At 54.3% G+C, this 23350-nt stretch overlaps 1 protein-coding gene across 1 annotated transcript in view; it reads right to left on the bottom strand.

Moving 5' to 3' along the window:
* SLC45A4 (solute carrier family 45 member 4) overlaps positions 1–22288 on the bottom strand; it is a 40697-nt gene extending 18409 nt beyond the window's left edge. The window contains 2 exon segments of the mRNA XM_039232955.1: positions 18416–19054; positions 22200–22288. Coding sequence (XP_039088886.1) covers positions 18416–18653 — 238 coding nt within the window. The 5' untranslated portion in view covers positions 18654–19054; positions 22200–22288.
* Between the last annotated feature and the right edge of the window lie 1062 nt (positions 22289–23350).

Genomic DNA, 23350 nt, shown 5'->3' with positions numbered 1-23350 from the left:
CATACTCAAGTTTCCTGTTGTTTCTGCGATGTCCCCCAAATAGTTCACAAGCTAGAAGATACATCCATATCCCTTCTTCACCTAAATGCGGGGCGAACTGGGGCACTGGGGGGCTCAGTCTCGTAAGCATCTGACCTTGGCTCCGGTCATGATCTCACAGTTTGTAGTTCAGGCCCCGGGTCGGGCTCTGTGCTGACAGCTCAGAGCCTGGAGCTACTTTGGATTCTGTGTCTCCCTCTCTCTCTGACCCTCCCCTGCTCACGCGGTCTCTCTCTCAGAAATTTAAAAAAAAAAAATTTTTTTTTAAATTTTAAAAAAATTATTTTTGAGAGACAGTGCACAGAGGGGGGGAGGGGCAGAGAGAGACGGAGACACAGAATCCGAAGCAGCTCCAGGCTCTGAGCTGCCAGCACAGTCCCATACAGGGCTCAGACTTGTAAACAGTGGGATCATGACCTGAGCCAAAGTCAGACCCTTAACTGACTGAACCGCCCAGCGCCCCTGTGTAACTTTTTAAAAAAATGTTTATTTTTGAGAGAGGGGGAAGGAGCAGAGAGAAGGGAGGACAGAGGATTCGAAACAGGCTCTGTGCTGACAGCAGAGACCAGTGTGGGGCTCAGACTCACGAACCTTGAGATCACGACCTGAGCCAAGTCGGACACTGAGCCCACTGAGCCCCCCGGGGGCCCTGTTTTGTAGATAATTTTTGAAACGAGAGACTGAGGGTTAGCACACTGGGGAGATGTGCAAGTCACACAAGCATGTGAAATGCAGCCGTGCTTGTGCGAGCATCTCGACCCACGCGACCGTGGCACGGAAAGGGGCTCCCGACAGCTTCCCGACTTTGTTTCCCCAGCTGCCTCACTCTCTACTTGAGGCCAGTCTGTCCTGTCCGCATCTGTGACACGTGCAACGCGCTCCTGGTAACCGGACACAGAGTCCCCAGTGCAAGGAGACTTCCGAGTAGAGCCTGTGTCGTGCCGGAAGGGGTGCAGGCCAGACCCGAGCCCGGACACAGTGTGGACGCCGGTTAACTGCTACTCCTCTTTACTCCCAAGAAAGGGTCTCTAAAAACTGGTAGTTGTAATTTTACCAACAAATAGTCCCGTAACTTAGAAAGGGAAGCCAGCTTCCTAATTTCAGAACTGATCATTTGAAAAAGCCCTTTGTTTTGAGGCCTCTACCTGAAAACTGGTATAATTTTAGTAATACGTCTTTCTTTCGTGGCCCAAAGGCACCTTAGGTAGCCTGCCCTGAACTTCACCTTTCAGAGGTGGGAGCACCATCTTGAGATAATTAGCCAAGTTTCATTCTGCGAAACAGTAGAGTTCTCGGTGAGAGGACGGTGTTTTCACCTGACTGGGTGCTCACTGCTTTCCTGACCGGCTACCCGGCCTGCCGCGAACAGCAGAGATGGCCTCATAGCACGGCCTTCTGATTTGATTGTAGCTAGTGTCTTAAGTCATTTTGTTATTTAAAAAGTCTTCAAAACGCACATAACTAAGAATCACCATGAAAAAGTTAAATTTAGGGGCGCCCGGGTGGCTCAATCGGTTGAGCGGCCGACTTCAGCTCAGGTCATGATCTCGCGGTTCGTGGGTTCGAGCCCCACGTCGGGCTCTGTGCTGACAGATTCTGTCTCTTTCCCTTTCTCTCTGCCCCTGCTCTCACTCTCAAAATAAATAAATAAACTTAAAAAAACTTTTTTTAACCTCTCTGGGATTTTAATTTTATTCCTGAGATATGTTTAAGGAAAACAGTGCACATTCCCAGGGCTTTCCCGGGGAGCTCGGCCTTGAATGCCGCTCTGGAGACAGCGAGGAAGCCCCTGGGCTGTGCTCACCACAGAAGGGGCACACGGGGCCACAGGTCACCCCCAGCCCACACTCGGGTGCCTCATGTTTTCAACACGTTTGCAATGTTCTGTTAAAATTTATTTAACTTCTTTTCGGCTTTTCCTTGTAAAGTTCAACGATCACTTTCTGCAGGAATGACTGCCTTCACTTCTGTCGCCTCTAACCACATACGCAGATGCTGTGTGTGCTCACAGTGTTGAGAACTAGTCTGGTAAGTCTGGAAACGGCTACAGTATGTTGCCTACTATAAGACCGCCATGGGGCGCCTGGGTGGCTCCGTTGGTAAGCGTCTGACTCTTGATTTCGGCTCAGGTCATGATCTCATGGTTCGTGAGTTCAAGCCCCGTGTCCGGCTCCACACTGAGTCTGCCTGGGATTCTCTCCTTCTCTCTGCCCCTCCCTGATCATGCACAAGTGTGCAGGCACGTACACACTCATTGCTCTCAAAAATAAACTAAAAAAAAAGGCCTCTAAAACCTTCTTGCCTTACCAATGCTCATATATGCAGTACTGAAGAAAGGCAGAACTGCCCAGGTTTCTCTGTAAATGACCTCCTTGGATTGGCATTTAAGGTCTCCTGTGATCTGATCGCTGAGGTCAGATCTCTGCTCACGTCACTCTGCAGTGAGCTCCCGCCCTTGTGCTACTGGACCCGTCACACTCTCCTCTACACTTCCCCTCACAAGTCACAGCCTAGAATGCGCTGACTCACCCTTGCTTCACTCGCTGACCTCTACTTACTCTTTGCAATGAGGACGCCCAGTGTCTCTACTCGGCCTGCTGACTAACTGACCCCTGTGCCCAGGTGGGTGGCCTTCTCCCTGCTGTTCCCATGCTCGCCTCCAGCCAGTCCCGGGCACAGCGCCGAGCACAGACACCTCCCTGCAGGCCTTCCCTGATCTGGAAACATCTGATCCCCGGACCGCAAGCTCCAGTGTTCCACACTTACTCCCAAACCCCCACCTCAGCCACCGTGCCGGCCACGCGTCCTCAGCTCCGTATGAACCGGAAGCCAGCCGCCGCGGCCGTGTCCGCGCCGGCACTGGGCCCAGCACCTAGCAGGTAGGCACTTGGTGCATGCCGAGCAGAGAGGAACAGGCTTAATAATTCCTTGGGAAAAATGACTACAGCTGACATTTCATTGTTTCTAAAATAACAATGATCTGAAACAAGGAAATCCAGACTTCCCGATCCAAACAAAACAGTCTTACGCAAAGTTTTTCAATTATTTTGGTCAAAATTCAGGAGATTCTCACCCACTCCTGCCTACATACACGCCTTTCCTTCTGACGTGTGGCTGGTTTCCATAGTCCGTTTTGACGGTGTTGGGAGGCGCGGTGAGGGTCCCCCGATGCCGGGGCTTTCCCGCGGGCCCCCCGGGCCGGGACACCTCGCCTGCGGGCGCTAGCACTCTCTCACGCTGCAGAGAACAGGCAGTCGCCGTCTCCAAGCCTGGGCCCTGGGCCACCAGGCTTCCTTAGTCTCACGTCAGCAGGAAACCCAGTGTTTAGTTGGACGTTTCTGGGGGCCTGTCCTATGTTTTCCATATTTTGAAAACCATGGTAAAAGGTACATAATAGTGACCACTTTACCCACTTCTCAGCGTGTGGTTCGGGGACATTAGACACGTTCGCGCTGGTACACAGCCATCGCCACTGTCCCCCCAGCACACCTTCATCTAGTGAAACTGAAACTGTCTCCATTAATCGCTATCGCCCAGCGCCCCCCTCCCCCGCCCTGTCCCCCACCCTCCATTCTGTGTCTCTATGAACTCGACTCCTCAGGGTCCCTCAAAGAAGGGCGATCTCACATCTGGACTGTTTCACTCAGACTAACGTCTTCCGGGGCCATACAACTTCAGCCATTTTCCATCCCCCTCCTCAGAGCCTCCGGCGCAGCGGCACCCCCCGCGGGCAATGCTGCACGCACTGCCCTTCACTCCATGGAGCTCCTGGGGGGGGGGGGCACTGAGCCCAGCATTCCCCACCCAGGGAAGGACCAGTCGCTAGACAGCTGTGGCCCACATCTCGCCCAGGAGCAGCCTGAGCTCGCCTCCCCCCAAACCAGGTGTGACGCTAGATGCTGGGTGTGCCCACTGGGGACAATACCGGCGGCGGGGGGAGGGGAAGGGGGGCTGTGGGGAGTGGGGCACGCCTGCCCCGGGCCTTGGGGCTGTGAGGACAGGCAACCACGGGTACGCCAAGGGCTGAGCCCAGTACCCAGGAAGGACGCCCCCCAGGCTCGCACCGCATCAGTTTCCACTGATGGGAGAGGAGCTGTCCGAGAAGGAGCCTCGACCACCTGAAGGGGGGCGGCCACGCCCGGCCTGACACTCACTCAGATGCCAGAGAGAAACCAGAGAGTGGAAGGCGGAATTAAATCTACAAACCCCAACCTGCGCTCTGCCAAGACAACAGACCCGCTCTGCAGGGGAGGGTCCCCACCCCGGCCAAGGCTTCCCTCCCACGGGGACAATAGCAGGAGGGTCCTCGTGCCCGGGTGCTGGAGGGTCCGCGCGTCGCCCAGCTGGGCTGATGGGTGTGCACTCACTTAGAAGCTGGGCAAGCGGTCTCGGCCTGGGTTCTGGGCCCCACAGGTGCCACCTGCCCACCGTCCAGGTGTCCCAGGACAAGCCCTCCGGCCTCCCTGAGCTGTCACTTCCTCAGGCTGACACGGCCCCCTGATTCTTTGAAACATCCCTGAAATGACACCACCCCCTGCGAGCCCAGCCTCTGTGTGCATTCTGCCAGCGAGCATGTCCACACCTCAGCAGAAGCAAGGGTCCAGGCCAGCCCCAGGGCATCTGATGCGACTTTCGTGTCCCCGGGGACGGCTGTCTGGGTCCCCAGGTGAGCGGGGCCCTGTGGGTTTCTGCAGGGCCCACCTGCGCGGTCCAGACGCTGCCGTGGGGCTGCGGGCACTGGGCCAACTAGGCTGCAGGAAGGCTTCCTGCACAGAGGAACGGGGGGCAGCTGGCTGCTGGGTCTGCTCTTCCAAAACAGGAAAACCAAGCAAGAGTGCGATCTGCACAAGGCCCTGGGTCACCGTACCTTCAGATAAAACAAAAAGGTTTCACTGGACCCTTTTGAACACGTCATTATGCACACAGGGGACTCCTAGAAAGGTGACAAGTGCATCTGAGTTGCAGAAAGCACACTGTTAAAGCAAGCCGCCACCTCCGAGGCAAGGGGAGTTACCGTAACACCACACGACAGTCGCCACCCAGATTTAGGCACACCTGTCCCGAGTTCCGAGTTAGACGCATCTTGCAGGAAAACAGTAACACGGCCTCACAACAGGTCACCCGCTCAACACCACCCAAGCTCACTCAAGGAGGATGCAGGAGACACACATGGAGTCCATCCACACGCGCACACACACATGCACGCAAAGTAAACAGATGCATTTTCACTCCGGATGCAGCATGAACCTGTTTCCCAGAGACCCGTGCTCCTGGGAACTGCGCCCTGCCCGCCGCCATCCCCACACTGAGTCAGCTGCACCGGCTGGCAGCGGGGGCAGGACAGGGCACGGAGCTCCCGCAAGGGCAGGGCAGGGACCCACCGGGGTCATGTTCCCACTGCCACTCCCGCCAGCAGCACCGCCTCCAACGTCCCCCTCCCTGAACAATCCGGGGTGTGGAAGAAAATGGCTCGCACTTAAAGCACTCAGACTTCAAATGTTTTCTTTAAGGCAGGCTGTTAAAGGGTAGTCTTTTCCCACAGGAAGAAAAGGTGAGCTTCGAATAACAACAAATCATAGCCTAGGAATCCTGGCTCACATTAAGCTACAGTACAAAGGGGAAACGTCTGGGGTTTTTTTCTTTTAGTAGACATGCAAAAAATGCACTTAAGCTTTACCCTGCATCCTGGATCGAGTAGAGAAGATGAAATCTAACTTTCCCCATGAATTAGGATCTTGTAATAATAACCCAGTTCTGAGTCATTAGTCAAACTGAGAGACCGCAACTTTTATGACTTTCCTTTTCCCTGGAGGCGACACCCTAAAGCAAGAGGCAAACAATGGCGGGGGTGGGGGGGGTGGGGAGGAGGAAGCAGACATCGCCTTCCCAGGGGAAGGGTGCTGGATGGAAACAGGCCCAGGAGGGGCCCCTGCTGCAAGGCTCAGGGACAAGGTTAGGGCGACCCCACGTTTCTACCTGATTCTGACCACCCTGCAGGTGCCCAGACCCGCGCATGCGCACACACCCAGCACAGACAGTTCACCTACGGGGCTGGGCACACGGAGGAGCAGCTCTGAAGCGGCTTCCGGGGCAGCCCCTCCTTCTGAGAAGGGCTGAGGCTGCCTCACTAACAAAACAAACACCGGAACACGGACTTGGAGGTGCCACTCTGATGTTCTGTATTTGAATCTTTAAGCCTGGAGCCTAAAACAGGAGCTTTAAAAGTCCCCTCTGGGGGCTTAGTCAGTTAAGCGTCCGACTTCGGCTCAGGTCACAATCTCGTGGTTTGTGGGTTTGAGTCCCGCGTCGGGCTCTGTGCTAACAGCTCAGCGCCTGGAGCCTGCTTCGGATTCTGTGTCTCCCTCTCTCTTCCCCTCCCCCACTCGCGGTCTTTCTTTGTCTGTTTCTCAATAATAAACAAACATTTAAAAAAAAAAAAAAGGCGCCTCCAAAAGCTGAACTATTCAGTAAGTGGGGTGGGTGTCCAGTGCCTAAGAAGCCCGGCTCTGGGACAGGTGAGGAGGGTGGCTGGGACTCTGAAGGCACTGGGGACAAGCCGCGAGATGGGATGGGAAAACCCCAGAAAGAAGGGAGCTGGGCCACCCAGCAGGCACCAGGGCCGCCGGCACAGACGGGCTTTCTGCTTTGACCTGCAGTTGGGATCCTTATCTGCTTTGGATGTGCCCCAAGAGCCGCTGCTGGAGACAGCTGAGACAGCGGAGATAGCGACAAGTCACAAAGCCACTTGCCTCACGTCTTGCCTGTGGGAAGTCTCTGGAAGGAGGTGCAAGAAACTGGCTGCCTCTGGGGGATGAAACTGGAGGTTGGGGGCAGGAGGGTGGAAATCTCAGTCTGAACAATTGGGACTTTGGAAATCTGAGCTGGTGGAAATGCTACTGATTCAAGACAAATCAAATTTAAATTTAAAGACACTCTCTCCCCAACCCCCCCAAAAAAGGGGGAGCCTGAGTGGCTCTGTAGGTTAAACGTCCAACTCTTGATTTCGGCCCAGGTGATGATCCCACAGTTATGGGAGGTAGCCCCAGATGGGCTCCGTGCTCAGCATGGAGCCTACTTAGGATTCTCGCTCTCCCTCTGACCCTACTACCCCCTGTTCATACTTGCTCTAAAAAGCCCATGTGGCTGAGTCGGTTGAGTGCCCAAATTTGGCTCAGGTCATGATCTCATGGTCTGTGAGTTCTAGCCCAATGGGGCTCTCTGCTGTCAGCAGAGTCTGCTTCAGATCTGTGGCCTCTCTCAAAAATAAACATTAAAAAAAAGGCAGCCTCCCCTGTGAGTGAGGGTTCAGAACCACGATGAGTGCAGACTGTGGGCTGAGCTGGGTGGCTCTGTGGACAGCACTCGGGGGCTGCTGGCGGGCACCTTCGACGAAGAACAGGTGCCCCTTTCCTGCCCATACTCTGCCCTTCTACAGCTAGCTGGAGGCCTGGGGCGCAGGGCCCAGAAGGAAGGATCGTCCCCCACACCGGCCCACTGCTCTCCCCCCACCGCCTCTCCAGCCCCTCCTGAGCCCAGCAATTCGGCGGCGCACGCTCCAGCACCCGGGAACGGCACTCACTTCTAGTTTTGAGCCTCCTTTTAGAGAAAGTGGCAGCTGTTTGAGACCTGACTTTTTACCCCCGGCCAGATAAGAGTCAGGGGCAGCCTCCCCGCGGCAGAACTTCTGCATGTGCCCCTTCCGTCTGCCCGGGTGTCCGGGAGTGCACTCGGCACTGGACACACACACGTCACTGGACAGACACACACACATGGGTGTCCAGGAGCACACGGCACTGGACACACACACACAGGTGTCCAGGAACACACGGCACTAGACACACACACACGTCACTGGACAGACACACACACACACACACACACACACACACACACACACACACGGGTGTCCGGGAGCACATGTCACTGGACAGACACACACACACACACACACACACACACACACACACACAGATGTCCGGGAGCACTCAGCACTGGACACACACACAGCACTGGACACACACATGGTACTGGAAAGACAGACAGACATATACCCAGGTGTCCAGAAGCACACGTCACTGGAAACACACACGGCACTGGACAGACAGACATACACGTGTCCGGGAGCACACAGCACTGGACACACACACACACACACACGGCACTGGACAGACACACATACACACGGTTTAACGTATGGATTTAAACTGGCACGTCCCAAGCTCTTTCACCTCTCATGGGAACAGTCTAGCGACGTAACTCCCGAGCGGGCGCCCCAGAGCAGGTGTGCAGGCCGCCAGCGAAGTGCGGCTCCAGGCAGAGAGGAGAGAGGAGGCGCCGCGAGCAGGACAGACGGGCTCCGTCACCCCCAGAGCGTGGCAAGCTAGCGGTCCTGCCACGTGCACGGGCCATCACGTGTGCACGTAGCCGAGGCCACAGCAGACAACACGCAGCCGGAACGAAGACCCGCGAGACCCCAGTTTACTGTGAGAGGCGAACAGAGCTGCGCAGCTGAGGAGGATGCGCGGGGCGACGACAGAAAGACCCAGGTCCTTCTAGAGAATCCAGCTCCCGTGGCAAACAGAACTGAAGGAATAAAACAAATGCTGGAGTTATTATTCTTCTAATTTCTCCTACCCAGGACTGCAACAGCCCAGCCCAGCTGGCTTCCATACTGCACCAGAGCGTGCCAGACATTGGTTAGGACACTTCGATACTGTTTTCCCACACAGGGCATTCAGCACAGGAAGAAAAAGCTGCAACGGAAGTTGGGGATCCGGCATCAAGAACAGACGGTTGCGCTCCACCATACCAGGAACCGGGGACAGACGAGGGGTCCATAAAAGAACATGAAGTTCTCGCAAGAATGAAAGTTACTTGGTTTGTCACCTGCTGGAGCTCCAGAGTGTGGTGGCAAGTTCCCCGGGTGACAGGTCAGTCACCCGGATGACAGGTCAGTCGGCCCAATTTGGGGCCACCCATCTGCTGGTCTGTGCAGCCACACCCACTCAGTTGCCCCAGGAATCTGGGGGCAGCACCCCCGGGGCCAAGCTTACACGGACACATGCCCCAGGATGGACACTTTCACCTTAAATATGGGTCCCAACAGTCATCGCTTACTGTACCTTAAACCTGGCCGCAGAGGTGCACTGAGGACAGCAGCCACTTGGGTTCCAGACCGGAACGGTGCCTCTCCAGAGAGAGGACATAAGTCCTTGTCAGAGGGCTCCCTACGCACCTAACACCTGCCAAGCCCAGCTGGCTGGCTTTCAGAGGACCTGATTTGATTCTGCCAACACACTCTATCACGAGAAGTATTATTTCAGGCAAACAGAAAGTACATTTGTCAAAAAGCCACTGCTCTTCAGTATGCAACAGAATCACGTCAGTCCTAAAAGACAGCAGGAGGGCTGGGTGTGGGCCACAGGGGCGCCGCATCCCTGTGGCCAAGACGGGAGAATCTGGAGCGGGCACGTGGACACCTCGCAAGAGGAGGAAACGGAGCCACTAGGCCAATGGGGGCAGCCACTGGCTGGTGAGGTGGGTTCTGGTGCCCCCTGATGGGGCACAGCCCCCCGCAGACAGGAAGAAATCAATGACTCTCTGTGTCCATCTCTGCTGTCCCACAACAGAGCACGTGGCAGAGCACTCCTCACTCCTGGAGAGAGGCCCGCACATCCTCAGTGGCCCTGGCACGGGCTCCTGTGCGGTGGACAGCCGGCATGGAGGGGACAGCCCTCCCACCTTCGTGCCGGCCTGGGATCACAGGCATCGGCATGGTCGCCACCACTGCCCCGGGGACGCCGCACCCGGGGTGCATCCTCTGAGCACCAGAGCTCAGCCACTTTTGCCACATCCGTCCTCCCAGCTGGGAGGAGTAGGCGGAGGGCACCGGGTCTTCTTTTTTAAGTTAACTTTGAGAAAGAACGTGCATGTGCAGGAGCTGGGGAGGGGCAGAGACAGGCAGAGAGACAGAGAGAATCCCAAGCAGGCTCCGTGCTGTCAGCACAGAGCCCAATATGGGGCTTAATCCCAGGAACCATGAGATCGTCACCTGAGCCGAAATGAAGAGTCAGACACTCAACCGTCTGAGCCGCCCAGGTGCCCCACCATGGCCTCCTTCTGGGCTGGGGACGCAGCCCTGTGATTCACTACGTCCCCCAGCACCGCTGAGCCACAGTGCCGAGTGGAGGGAGGGAGGCCAGGACCAGCTGGAAGGCCCAGGCGGGGGGCGATCGCAGCTGAAACCACCCGACAGCCGACCCTGATCAGCCCTGCGTGGCATACAGCCCAGCCGCCACAGCAAACAGAGAGGAAAGGCCCTATTCTAAGGGGTGACTTGAAGACCACAAACTGGGCTGGGCTGTGGCAAAGCCCGTGGCTCCCACCGTCAGGCCTGGGGGCCGCCAGAGGAGCGCTCCACCAAGTACGTGGGAGTATCTGCCAGGCGCTCCCTGACACTGAGAAACGCCTTTTCCCTCCCCCCCGCAGGTCAGCGCGGCTCCCTGAGACTTCTGTTCTCTACCCCGCCCTGGTGGGCTCCCAGCTGAAGCAGGTGCGCCCGGGGCACCCCAGGGCCACCGGGAGGCCCCATTTGGGGGAAGGCAGGGTGCTGACTCTACACCCCATTCTGAAAGGCCTCTTTTCTGGAGAGCCCTGTGGTTTCACCCACGTGCCATACACACGAGTGGCCGGGCAGGTGTGTAATGCGTGTCAGCTGCCTCATCGGCAAGCCACTCCTTCAGCGGCTCCGAGGGTCTCGGCTCCACACTGGGCGTGGGGGAGTGTGACCCCGCCCCAAGGGGGATCATGATGGTGGGGTGGCCTGTGGGGACACGTGAGGAAGCATCTCAGATGCGGAGGACACACGGCCAGGCTGCCCACGGCGAGTCTCAGGACAGCTGGTCATCCCCGGCAGATGTGGATTCTAAGCGGCTAGACTCTAAGAGGCTAGAGAAGTGAGCCTGGCTGGGAGGGGTGTCTCATCACCTCTTGCCCAGCCACCCGGAGGTGAGCAGGGCACAGGTGGGACAGCCTGGCGCGACGGCATCATGTGGAGGCAGAGGGCGACGGGCGGAGCTGGGCACAGAAGGCGCTCAGGATGGGGCATGGAGGGGACAAGGGTGGGGCGAGGTTAAGGGCCTCTGACGCACAGACTCCGATGCGAGCACCTCATCCACAGAGCTCCACAAGCCACTTCCGAGAAGGAGGTGCAGGTGCCCACAGAGATGCTGGAGGCCACGAAGATGCAGACCGGAGTGTAGGCTTCTCCGACAGCCAGCACTTGGCTGGAAGGCTCCCCTCACCCTCCCCCCCCACAAAGAAGGTGAGGAAATCTGTGCCCCGTAGGCAAACCACGCAAATGAAAAGCCAGAAACAGATGTGGAGCCATCACCCCCAGGAAGCACAGAGCAGCTAGTCACCCCCACAGCCTAGGGCCACAGCTAGCTTCCCTGAGCCCCTTACCTCCCACCTTCCTGGGGGGCTGGCACAGGGGGTGGCCTCTGAATTCCATCCGGCCTCTCCACAGCCAAGTCCAGCATCTACAGGCACCAAAGTTACCCCAGACAGACAGCTCAGAGCACGCTGGGTCCCAAGGCCCAGATTCGCAACTAATCCAAGCTGGTATTCTATGGAGGAAGAGCACAGCCCCAGGGCGGCCAGCTGGGGGGAGGGGCAGAGGAAACAGAGGGCTCCCGGAACCAGCCTTAGGCCAGGGGGACCAACCTCAATGTTGAGGAGGAGCGGAAGGCCCTTCCTGGGCAAAGAGCTCGGTCTGCGGGCTGGGTCAAGAGCCACTGAGCCACAGGACGGCCTGCAAGCGGGGACTCCTCTGCTGGGGCTACTGCTGCACTGTGTCACTCGCTGGGTTCCGTGTTCGGTTGGGCCATCACTTCTTGCATAAGATAACACACCCATGAGTGGAACACTCAACATAGGATGGCACCAGCATAATCGTTTCAGAAAGCTGCCAAAGATGAGCGATCATGTCCTCAATTCGCTCGGTACTCCTGGATGAAAAAACACCTTCTTCCTAATTTTTATGATGGCAGACTCTGAACTTACTCACTTCTCAGTTTCCAGTTTACTGATCTTCCAGGGGAAGGTTTTCTTTGGGGAAATCAACCTTACGGAAGATTTGCCGTCATTTGATATTTTAAAACACAAAATATAACGTAAGCTTTTACGCCAAGATATTTATCATTAACAAGCATATTTCTTCTAAAGCACTTACACACCGTCCGACATGAAGAGTATCTGAGAGGTAATGGGGAAAATACTATATGTTATAGTATGTGGAGTGTGAGACTCGATCTCGAGGTTGTGAGTTTGAGCCCTACATTGGGTGTAACGATTACTTAAAAATAAAATCTTTAAAAAATATATACTAAGTGTTCTAAACTTAAAAGGGTGAAACAGTGTAGTCAAAAACCTTAACAGAGCACATATACTGGTTAGCTACTGCCACGTAACAAATCACATGCTATATAATGGCTGAGAACATTTGTTCTCTCACTGTTGCTGTGGGTCGGGAACTTGCGTACGGCTTGGCTGGGTGATCTGGCCCAGGGTCTCTCCCCCCGGCCGCTGTCTCAGGGCTTGGATAAGTGGGAGGGGGGACTGGCTGCCATGCTCAGCTGCCTGATTTATGCAAGGATTCAGTGTCCTGCAGGCTGAGACTTACAGCCTTTGGTCCTCGCTGGCTGCTGGCTAGAGACTCCCTCGGTTCCTGGCCACATACATCTCCGAGAACGCTGCTTGACTCAGCCACGTATATAAGCCACGAGGGCAAGAGAAACAGTCTTCTGACCAGACAGAAGTCACACTCTTTTGTAATCCAGTTACAGAGGTGATATCCACTAATTGTTGCCATATTCTATTGGTTAAAAGAAAAATCAAGAGGAGAAGATTACACCAGGCCAAGGAAACCAGGTAGTGGGGGAGGGGAAGGGTGTCACTGGGGGCCATCTCCTCTGGGCTGCTGACTATAGCAGGTACTCTGGGCTTTGGGATCCCATTTACACTCCTCCTGAGCCCTCTCTGCAAATTTATTATAAATATGATCATTTCTAATAAGTGACTTGTCAGAAATAATTTCATTGGGAAGGAGAATTTTTAAATTTTTAAAAAATTCTTTATTTTTGAGAGAGAGACAGAGCATGAGCAGGCGAGGAACGGAGAGAGAGAGACACAGAATCTGAAGCAGGCTCCAAGGTCTGAACTGTCAGCACAGGGCCGAACACAGGGCTCGAACTCAGGGACCCTGGAGATCATGACCTGAACCAAAGTTGGACACTTAACCAAATGAGCCACCTAGGTGCCCCGAGAAGGAGAAATTTAAAAAGCAATGTTTTAAGCTTGACCTTAAGAAACCAGAAAAAGAGTAAATTAAAACCAAAGTAGACAGAAGAAAAAAAAGAACATAAATTAATAAAATAGGAAATAGACAAAAAACAGAGAAATCAATGAAATAAAACACTTAGTTTTTGAAAATATAAAACTGATCCATCTTTAACAAAAGTGACCAAATAAAAAGATGATACAAACTACCATCACCAAGCAAAAAGGAACATCACTACAGACCTTACAGACATTAAAAGCTACTCCAACTAATAAGTGAGTTTTTTAAGGATATAAACTCAATATAAAAATGTTTTGGGGGTGGGGCGCCTGGGTGGCTCAGTTGGTTAAGCGTCCGACTTCAGCTCAGGTCATGATCTCACGGTTCATGAGTTTGAGCCCCGTGTCGGGCTCTGTGCTGACAGCTATCTCAGAGCCTAGAGCCTGTTTCAGATTCTGTGTCTCCCTCTCTCTCTGACCCTCCCCTGCTCACGCTGTCTATGTCTCTGTCTCTCTCTCTCTCAGAAATAAATAAAACATTAAAACTTTTTTTTTAATGTTTTGGGGGGGCAGCTAGGTGGCTCAGTTGGTACAGCACCCAACTCTTGATCTCAGGGATGTGAGTTGAAGCCCCACATTGGGCACGGAACATACTTTAAACATTTTTACATCTCTATATGTAGTGATTTACAATTACAAACTGAAATTAAGGGGTGCCTAGGTGGCTCAAATGGTTGAGCACGGGCTCTTGATTTCAGCTCAGGTCAGGATCCCAAGGTCATGGGATTGAGCCCCGCATTGGGCTCTGCGCTGAATGTGGAGCCTGGTTAAGAGTCTCTCTCTCTCTCTCTCTCTCTCTCTCTCTCTCTCTCTCTCACCTGGGTGGCTCAGTCAGTTAAGTCCGACTTCAGCTCAGATCATGATCTCATGGTTTGTGAGTCTCAGCCCTGCATCGCAGGGCTGTCAGCACAGAGCCCACTTGGGATCCTCTGTCTCCCTTGCTCTCTCCCTCTCCCCAACTTGCACTCTCCCTTTTTCTCAAATATAATAAACATTTTAAATAAATAAATATAAATAAAAGGTAAAATACAGTCAGAAAACCTAGATCACCTAATTTCAAGATAAAGTCACAGTAGTTAAGGCACTGTGGTATTGAGGACAAACTGATCATTGGAACAGGATACAGAGTCTAGAAATAGACTCATATAGATGTCGTCAGTCAGTTGTCAACAAAGGTGCCATGGAATTCAATGGGAAAGGACAGTCTTTTTCACAGATGGAACTGGATTTCCATTTGCCAAAGTCGGGGGGGGGGGGCCTCAACTCTTACCATACATGAAAATTAATTCAAACTGGATCACTGACCTAAATGTGAGAGCTGGAAACTACAAAACATCCAGAAGAAAACATAAGAGAAAATCATTATGACCTTGGGTCAGGCACAGATTTCTTAGTTAAAACAAAAAAGTAAAATAAAAATAACTGATATACCAAACTACATCTAAATTAAAATCTTTTGCTTTTAAGATACCATCACAATGACGAAAGGGAAACCACAGACTGGGGTGAGACACTGACAAACACCTGCCTGAAAAAGATTTTTACCAATAATGTATAAAGAACTCTTACAGCACAATGAGACCAAAAACCCAACTAAAATATCAGCCAAGAGTTTGAACACACAATTCACCCACGAGAATAAATGAATACCCAATGGGGCGCCTGGGGACTCAGTCAGCTGGGCATCGGACTTCGGCCCAGGCCATGATCTCCTGGTTTGTAGGTTCAAGCACCCGCACGGGCTCTGTGCTGACAGCTCAGAGCCTGGAGCCTGCTTCCCATTCTGTGCCTCCCTCTCTCTGCTCCTCCCCTGCTTATGTCCTGTCTCTCAAAAAATAATTTAAAAACATTAAAAAAATTTTTTTAATACCCAGCAAGACACTAAACACCAGTATTCATTTGGGAAATGCGAATGCAGTCAGGGAGGTAAGGACACACGTGGGGAAGGGTCTTCTCCTACAAAAGCACAGCTGCCCCGCCACATGGCCCCAGGGTCCCACGCCAGGCCTGCTCGGCAGACACCAGACGCAGGCCTGTACACAGACCTGCAGACCGTGTGAGCAGCCTTGGTTGTGATGGCCTCCGAAGGCAAGCAACCCAAACGCGCGTCAGTGGGTGAGCGGACAGACAGACGTCCCGGGAAGGAGGGAAGGAGGGTGCACTCCCGCAGGAAGCTGTGCGGGTGGCACGAGAGCCATTCAGTGACTGACAGGCACCAGCCTGCGTGCTCTGATCCCGCGTGTACGGAGCTCCAGCAGGGCGGGGCCCGGCCAGCGGCAGGCTGGGGTGGCTGGGGTGGCTGGGGTGGCTGGGGTGGGGGGCACCAGGGGCCCTTCGGGTGCTGAACACACACCCAGCCTTCACTGTGGTAGTTCCACAATTGCAAACGTGGATCATGTGGGCTGAGCGATCCGCTGAGCGTGGAAGAACGCGGTGGTTTCGGCACCAGCTCCAGAAACTGTTAACGCCTACGGTCCAGGAATACACGCCGTACCTCGGGGCTGGCAGGCAGCTTCCTAAGAAACTCGGCCTCGGATGAGAGAAAACTCTGATCGCTGTGTTGCCCCTCAGTGGAAACACCTCACGAAGAACCATTCCTTCCACCTGTCAGGAACCCTGCATCCCCTCGCCCCCCTTGCCTCCTGAACGGGGCCCGGGGAGTGCCGGGGATCAGCACAGGCCCCTCCCACCCTCCCCTACCCTGGACAGTCATCATTTCCAGAGGTTTGTATGCAGCAGACACACCTACAACTTTCAAAAGCTGCTGTCAGGGGCGCCTGGGTGGCTTAGTCGGTTAAGCGTCCGACTTTCGCTTAGGTCATGATCTCGCGGTTCGTGGGTTCGAGCCCCGCGTCGGGCTCTGTGCTGACTGCCAGCTCAGAACCTGGAGCCTGTTTCAGTCTGTGACACCCTCTCTCTCTGACCCTCCCCTGCTCACGCTGTCTCTCTCTCTCTCTCTCTCTCTCTCTCTCTCTCCTAGAAATAAATAAAAACAAAAAAAAAAAAAAAAAAAAAAAAAATAAAAAAAGCTGCTGTCAGTGCACAGAATCTGTGTGATGTAAACAGCAAAATGCATGTTTATTACCCCAGATTATCCAAAACTGATACAGGCCTCACATAGCGCATTAAGTACTCAAACCCAAGCGATGAAATGTGCTAAGTTGTACAGAGATGGAGAGGCACAGGCTGTCAAGTGGAACGTTCCAGAGTCACTGGTGCTGGGGCTCTAAGCCACAACACACAAAATCTACCACCAAGAAACTGGGAACAACAGCCCCCAAATCTGTACTCTCGGAACTACTTAGCTCTCAGTATCCAGAGCTCCCGGTGGTCTAGAAACGGAGTGATGACACTCGATTTCTGCTCGCAACCACCCCACTGTGATGAACTCAACGGTGGGCCAAACCCAAGTCCTCACATACTGAAGGCACAAAATAAATGTCTGATCAACTGCCACTGGACTCCCCGAGATCTGGCCACAAAGCCGGTCTTCGGTTTCATAAACCCGCCAGGCCCCCCTCTGCCCAAGTGCCCTCTGCTTCTGTCCACACTGTCACCCGGAGGCCCCGTGCCGACAGGCCTTCCGTGCCAGCGCCCAGCGCGGGGCGGCCCCGGGAGGCTCTGCAGCCACCCCGCTCCAGCACTGTCAAGTATCTGGCCACGACCCCACCTCCACCAGAGGCAGGCCACACGAGCACAGACACGGTGTCCTGTCGGCCCTCAGCACCCCAGCACGCAGGGACCCCAGGAACGCACAGGACACAAACGCAGAGATGTCGGATCAAGAGTGACGTACACAGCTCATGCTCTCCTGTCCCCACTCTCGAGATGCTCTTTGCCTTGTCTGAGGTGTGGGGAGACCTCAGGACGTTCTTAGAGATGGAAGATAAAGCACGGATTAGAGAGAGGAAAACGTGCTGAAGGACAGTAACCTTTACCGAGAGAATAAGCTGATGTGCTAAGTGCCAGGGCGCAGGGGCATGTGCAGGAACCACACGGTGTCGCAGGGCTGCTGGAGCCCGGGCGCCGCTGTGCTGGGAGAGGAGGTCCGGTCCGCTCTCCCACGATGGCACCATCGGAACTAGAGGAGGCGCTTTGGACTCATGCACTTGACTGAGTGACCGGCAGAGTCGGGACTAGCCAGCGCTCACCGAACGGGAAACGTTATGTTTGGAGAGAGATACGTTTCTAAAACAACCAAAATGAGCAGGTACGATGCATACGTGGAATTCTGAAAGGAAACCGAGGATTTTAACAGCTTGCCCCCTCCCCCCCGCCCCGAACTCTTCCCTAGACATTGGGGAAAACCAAACGCGGACACAATTCCAAGGGCCTAAGGCTCCCCAGCGGTAACCCACAAGGGACACCAGGGTGGTTTCCTCGTACTAGCTTCGCAGTGGAGTGGAAGTGTGCGGACCCCAGGATTTCCGGAAATGCCCGGCTTCAGCCACCTGAAGTCCCCACGAATCTCAGTTAAGTCATCAACAAGGCGGTAACTGAACACCGTGTTATCCGGGGTTCTCCGGGCCTGTTCCAAGGCTCGTTCCAGGCGCTTGTCTTCTTGGCCCGCCATCACCTCCCCTCTCTCGGGAAGGAAGCCGCGTGAGAGGCAGAGACGTCCCCCGGCTTGCCCAGGACGACACACACGGCCGCCAGCGTGTCTAGGAGGCAGGAGGTACCACCACAGCGAGATGGGCTCGCTCAGATTAGAACGAATCAAAGCTGACGGCACACACTCAAGCGCTCAACGACCTCTTTGCCAAAACGGGCACCTCCACGTCCAGCATCCAAGGACCACCCCTCCCGGGCCCCGGTGTGAAACAGGAGGAAACCCAGAGTGGGCTGAGGGGAGCCAAGAGCACGATGCTGCCTCCCAGGGCTCCGGACACTTCCCAGCCCCTGCGACGAGCTCCGGGCGCCGACATCGGCTCCTGCGTTCCAACCGCCACCACCGATGCCAGGCGCGAAGGGCACTTACCAATCTGCAGCAGGATGGGCGTGACCAGCGCCGTCTCCATGGCATAACAGAACTCCCTGCCGAACATCACGGCCCCGTGCATCACCCACAGGCGCACGGGGATCCGGTCGATGGACCCCTCGCTGATGGTCTCATAGTGGGCGTCCGTGCTTCCGGGCTTCTGCAGGTCCGGCAGGGGCACAGCCAAGTCTTGAACTTGCATAGATTCCGAGTCGGCATTTTGCGGAGCCATTTTCATTACCACCAAAAAAATATATATATATATATTTCCTCTATCTATATAAATAATGCTATCATATATCGTTAAGGATAAATTAGGACGCCTTCTCTTTCTGCTCCAGTCGTGCTCCTCCGGCAAGTAATGCTTATATCCCTCTTTGCGCAGACAGAGATCTCTCCACTTCTAACAATCGGGTGAGACACGCAGCAGAACAGAATGACTTTGGGTTGGATTTGAAACATATGGCTTTGCTGGCTTACTGTGAATTAGAGTTAAAAATCCATAATTGCCATTCAGTTAATACCAGTTTCATCATTATTATCGAAGAGGTGCTGAAGTGACTTTTCTTGCTACAGAGAAGAGGGAAGGTGACACAAAAAGGTGGTCCGCCGTTGCTCCCCATCGAGTGACTGGTTGATCTGCAAAAGAGGAAAACAGCCCCAGCAGAGAGTCAGTTGGGGGTGGCCGCCACGTGGCCCCCACCCCCAGCCGGCCAGGTGCTCCACGGCCGGTCCTCGCCACCCGAGAGACCCCGACCGGAGGCTGCCGCAGGTCTCTGGGGCTTGCCCCGGGTCCGCTGCAGAGAAAACAGACCCGGCTCCCGGAGAGACACGCACGGACCTAATCCGGGGGCAGGACGAAGAGAGGACAACAGAGGGAGGCCAGGGCAGAGGAGACAGCTCAGCTTCCGCTCTCGGGCCAGCAAGAGCCATCAGCAGACAGCTCGGGAGTGGGGGGCGGAGGGAGGCCGGAAAACGAGCCAAGATGCGGTCCGGGAAGTGGAAAGTGGGAGGGTGGGCACGGCAACAATGGGGGATCTTGCCACCTGAAGCGGGGACACTCAAAGTCCACCCGAAGGCAGCCGAGTTCTTGCTGTGTGGGCCGTCCACAGCGGTGCTCTTTAACCTTTTCAGGTTATAAAGCCCTTTGATAATCAAATGAAAGCTGCAGCCCCTCTCCAGGAAAACTCGTACATGCATCCGCGCGTCTGAACATCACACTGAGGGTCTCACAGGCTCCTGACCCACACAATTCCTAGGGGTGAGGAAGTCATGCCCCACCCTGCACGGCCCTCGTCCCTACAACCCAGCTTCGGGATGCGTTCTCTCCCCCAGACGGACACACACAATAAAGCATCGACTGCCTCGCATTTAACTAGAAACTTCCCCTTAGAAAGGTTTTAGGAAAATGCGAGGCAAGACTAGGGCTGCCCATGACTCTGCTGGAGTCCAGCCTCCAGGCACTGGGTCCTGTTCAATCTGAAGTGCATTAAAAAGGGGACCCTGTGGGGGCCCCTGGGTGGCTCAGTCAGTTGAGCAGCTGACTTGATTTCAGCTCAGGTCATGATCCTGGGGTTGTGGGATCAAGCCCCATGTTGGACTCTACGCTGGGCATGTTGCCTGCTTGAGAGACAGTCTCTCTGTCCCTCTCTTTCTCTCTCTCTCTCTCTCTCTCTCTCTCAACCCCCTGCTCCTCCCCTGCTTGCATACACATGTATGCTCACTCTCTAAAAAAAAGTTTTAAAAAAGAGAGGACCCCAAAATCACACAAATGGTGTTCACATCTTATATTAAGGTATGTCTGTGAGTTGATATCTTACCAGAGATTTTCAACAAGTTTAAATAAAAATGTTTCTAGCTAACATTCACAGAGCCAAAGATGATCTTAATTAGTGCCTTTTCCCTTTCCCCCCAGAAGGGATGAGAAACTACGGGCGGCTTTCACTTAGTGCCCCGTCAGGGAGCCCCAGAGGCGACAGCAGGTGCCGAGCCTTGAGCAAGGCCGGGCTGCCCTCCCTTGAGGTCAAGTCCTTCCCGGCCACTTCATCATCATGTCACATGTCCTGACTGCACGTGTGCCCCTCGCCGCCCCTGAACGCCACTGCACTTCACACTGAGAATCCCCAAGCTTGAGACTTCTTGCAAATTTTCTAAGGGTCCCTACCATACATCTCCATTAAAACCAGTTTCTAACCTCTACCTTTTTAGAAAACGTATTATGAAACTACTTCCTTTATTTTTTTTAAACATTTATTTATTTGAGGTGGGGGGAGAGGGAGCCAGTGGGAGAGGGGCAAACAGAGACAGAAGATCCAAAGCAGGCTGTGCGCTGTGAGCACAGAGACCGACATAGGGCTCGAACCCACAAACAGTGAGATCCTGACCTGAGCCGACATCAGGAGTTGGCTGCTTAACCGACTGAGCCCCCCAGGCGCCCCTATGAAACTACTTCTAACACAAAAAGTAAACAAAAGGATATTGGAAACAACAAAAAAAATCACCCAAGAGTAACAAGCACCCACACCCGCTGCCCCCCGTCCCTACCTGGCGGCAGCTCCCAGCCTAAGAAAATGAAGGAAAGAAACCTTTTTTGTCAACCTGTGAGTCTTAGATCCAAATAGGGTCAATGACTTTAAATGCCTTATTCCACCAAACAAGACAGATGATTTTTATGTGAACAACGGATACCCAGGCGGGTTTGTAAAAGCCTAAAGTGCCTGGGCTTTTTGGACAGAAATGACAGTCATCGGTTTTCTATGAATCCTGTTGACTTCGTTGTAAACACGAGACCCTTTAGCTCCGTCCCTTCGCCCCCCACCCCCCCACAGCCATCCCAACAGCCACACAGGAGACAAGGCAGTTTCCGCAGAGGCCGTCCCACCACCGGCCAGAAGGCACGCTCCGTAGGAAGCACGCAGGCTGTTCTGAGGCAGCGTTCTCAGCCGAGGACACCAGGCAGCGTCTGGACACACTGCTGGTGGTCACAACTTGTGTAGGGCCCAGAGACCCCGCTCAGCAGGGCCCCACAGCAAATGACCCGGCCCCAAATGCCAACTCTGTCAAAGCTGAGCAGCGCTGAGATTATGATTAACTAGGAACAAGTCCTCTCCAGAAATGCTGAAACGTGACACTCATGTTATTACATTTTGAATCCATCAGCGGCCCAGATGTGGCAAGGTCCACAACCTGCCTCCTTAGGGACCCGAGTCAGTGGCTGCTCAGAGCGGACAGGAAGGCGCGGGACGGCTGCGGCCACGCTCCCACGCAGGAGGTGGCCCCTGGGACCCCGGGAGCAGGGCTCCAGCTGCTTGCCCGCCAGAGTACGCGATCCCCGGGCAGTTCTCAAGGGAGCCCCCTGCTTGCCTCGGCGCCCCCCTGCACCGTGTCAGACGGCAGCTCTGGTGACCCATCTCCAGCTCAGCGACCCCAGAAGATGGGCCCCACCCCCTCGTGTGAGGGGCTCCCGTAGCCCTGGCCCAGGGGAAAGAAAGGAACACCATGGAAGACGCCACCACCCGTGTTTCGTCCGTGCCCACACCTCCCGCAGTGCCTGGCCACACGGCAGGAGCCGGTGAGATTACAGAAAGAATGAATGAATGAATGAATGCATGCATGAATGAATGAATGAATGACAGCTAACCAGCCAAGCAGCACATGCTAGGGGCTGCGTAGACTGGAAGGCCACCCGGCCTGCACCAGCTCTCGGGGAGCCCCACGCCCGGCTAGCAGGGTCAGGCCTGAGGGAAGCCCGCGTGAAATGGCATGAGCGTGGTGTGGGGTTTACCTGTCATTCAAGGAGTCTAGGCATTAACACAGCTGGCCTCCCTTCCGCAAGCCGTGCAAGCGCAGTGGCAAGAATAAATTTTACACGGGCAACTTCACTGTCATCTATATTGATGGAAATGACAAATTATCGTTAGCATCTTCCGTCAGGTCGACGTTAAGCAGCAGTCAGTAAGTACCGAATTCCAACCGTGTGGCACGGCTCTGTGGCCACTCCACGTTCTCGTCCTCAAGCCAAGGCGGGAACGCCCACGCAAGTTTGCACAAACTCCCAGGGTCCAAGCTGCTTCCCAACAAGTGGCTTGAAAGGAGGCAGAACTGACAAACGCCACTCCTGCCAGTGGACACTCGGGTTCCTCAAAGATTTGACTAACCCGGTTTACAGCCCGACATCCCAAAGACAATGCCCAGCTGCTAATCGGCAAGACAGCCCTGGGCCGAGTCCGTTTCCAAACTCTTTCTGTGAGCCCCAGGGCTTTAGATGCATTTTAGGGGGTGACACAAAATAATTCAGAAATAAGATTTAAGGGGCACCTGGGTGGCTCAGTTGGTTAAGCATCTGACTTCGGCTCAGGTCATGATCTCGCGGTCTATGAGTTTGAGCCCCGTGTCGGGCTCTATGCTGACAGCTCAGAGCCTGGAGCTGCTTCAGATTCTGTGTCTCCTCTCTCTGCCCCTCCCCCTCTCACATTCTGTCTCTCTCAAAATAAAATAAAGACCTAAGAAAAAAATTTTTTAAGAAAATAAAATAAAATTTAAGCATCATGCACGTAGAAATAAAAGCATTTAGCTACCTGAGGATCTAAATCCAACAGAGGCCACGGCAGCCGAGCCTGTGAGGGGAGAGCCAGTTAAAGACAGAAGAGCCGGTGCAAGTATTTCTGTTCAAGAGCCACAGGTGAAGAGTCCACAGTGTACGGGAGACGTAGTGGCCGAATCTGCAGCACATCCCATAGACTCCGAGTAAGGCTACGCACATGGGCTGAAGTACACGCTCAGCTTAGTTCCCAGTGAAAACCAGTGGGTACATTTTAGGTCTCGGATTCATGTTCCTGCGAATGGTGGGAGGTAAGGCTCCACTGTTATCTCTTCCCAATGACCATCTAATCATCACAAGGGGATTTATTTGTAAGTCCCCCTAACAGTCTGAGA

Source organism: Hyaena hyaena, unplaced genomic scaffold (assembly GCF_003009895.1).
Source record: "Hyaena hyaena isolate Hyena2069 unplaced genomic scaffold, ASM300989v1 scaffold_69, whole genome shotgun sequence".
Lineage (NCBI taxonomy): Eukaryota > Metazoa > Chordata > Mammalia > Carnivora > Hyaenidae > Hyaena > Hyaena hyaena.
Note: the sequence above shows the minus strand (reverse complement) of the source record. Positions and strands in the feature narration are given on the sequence as shown.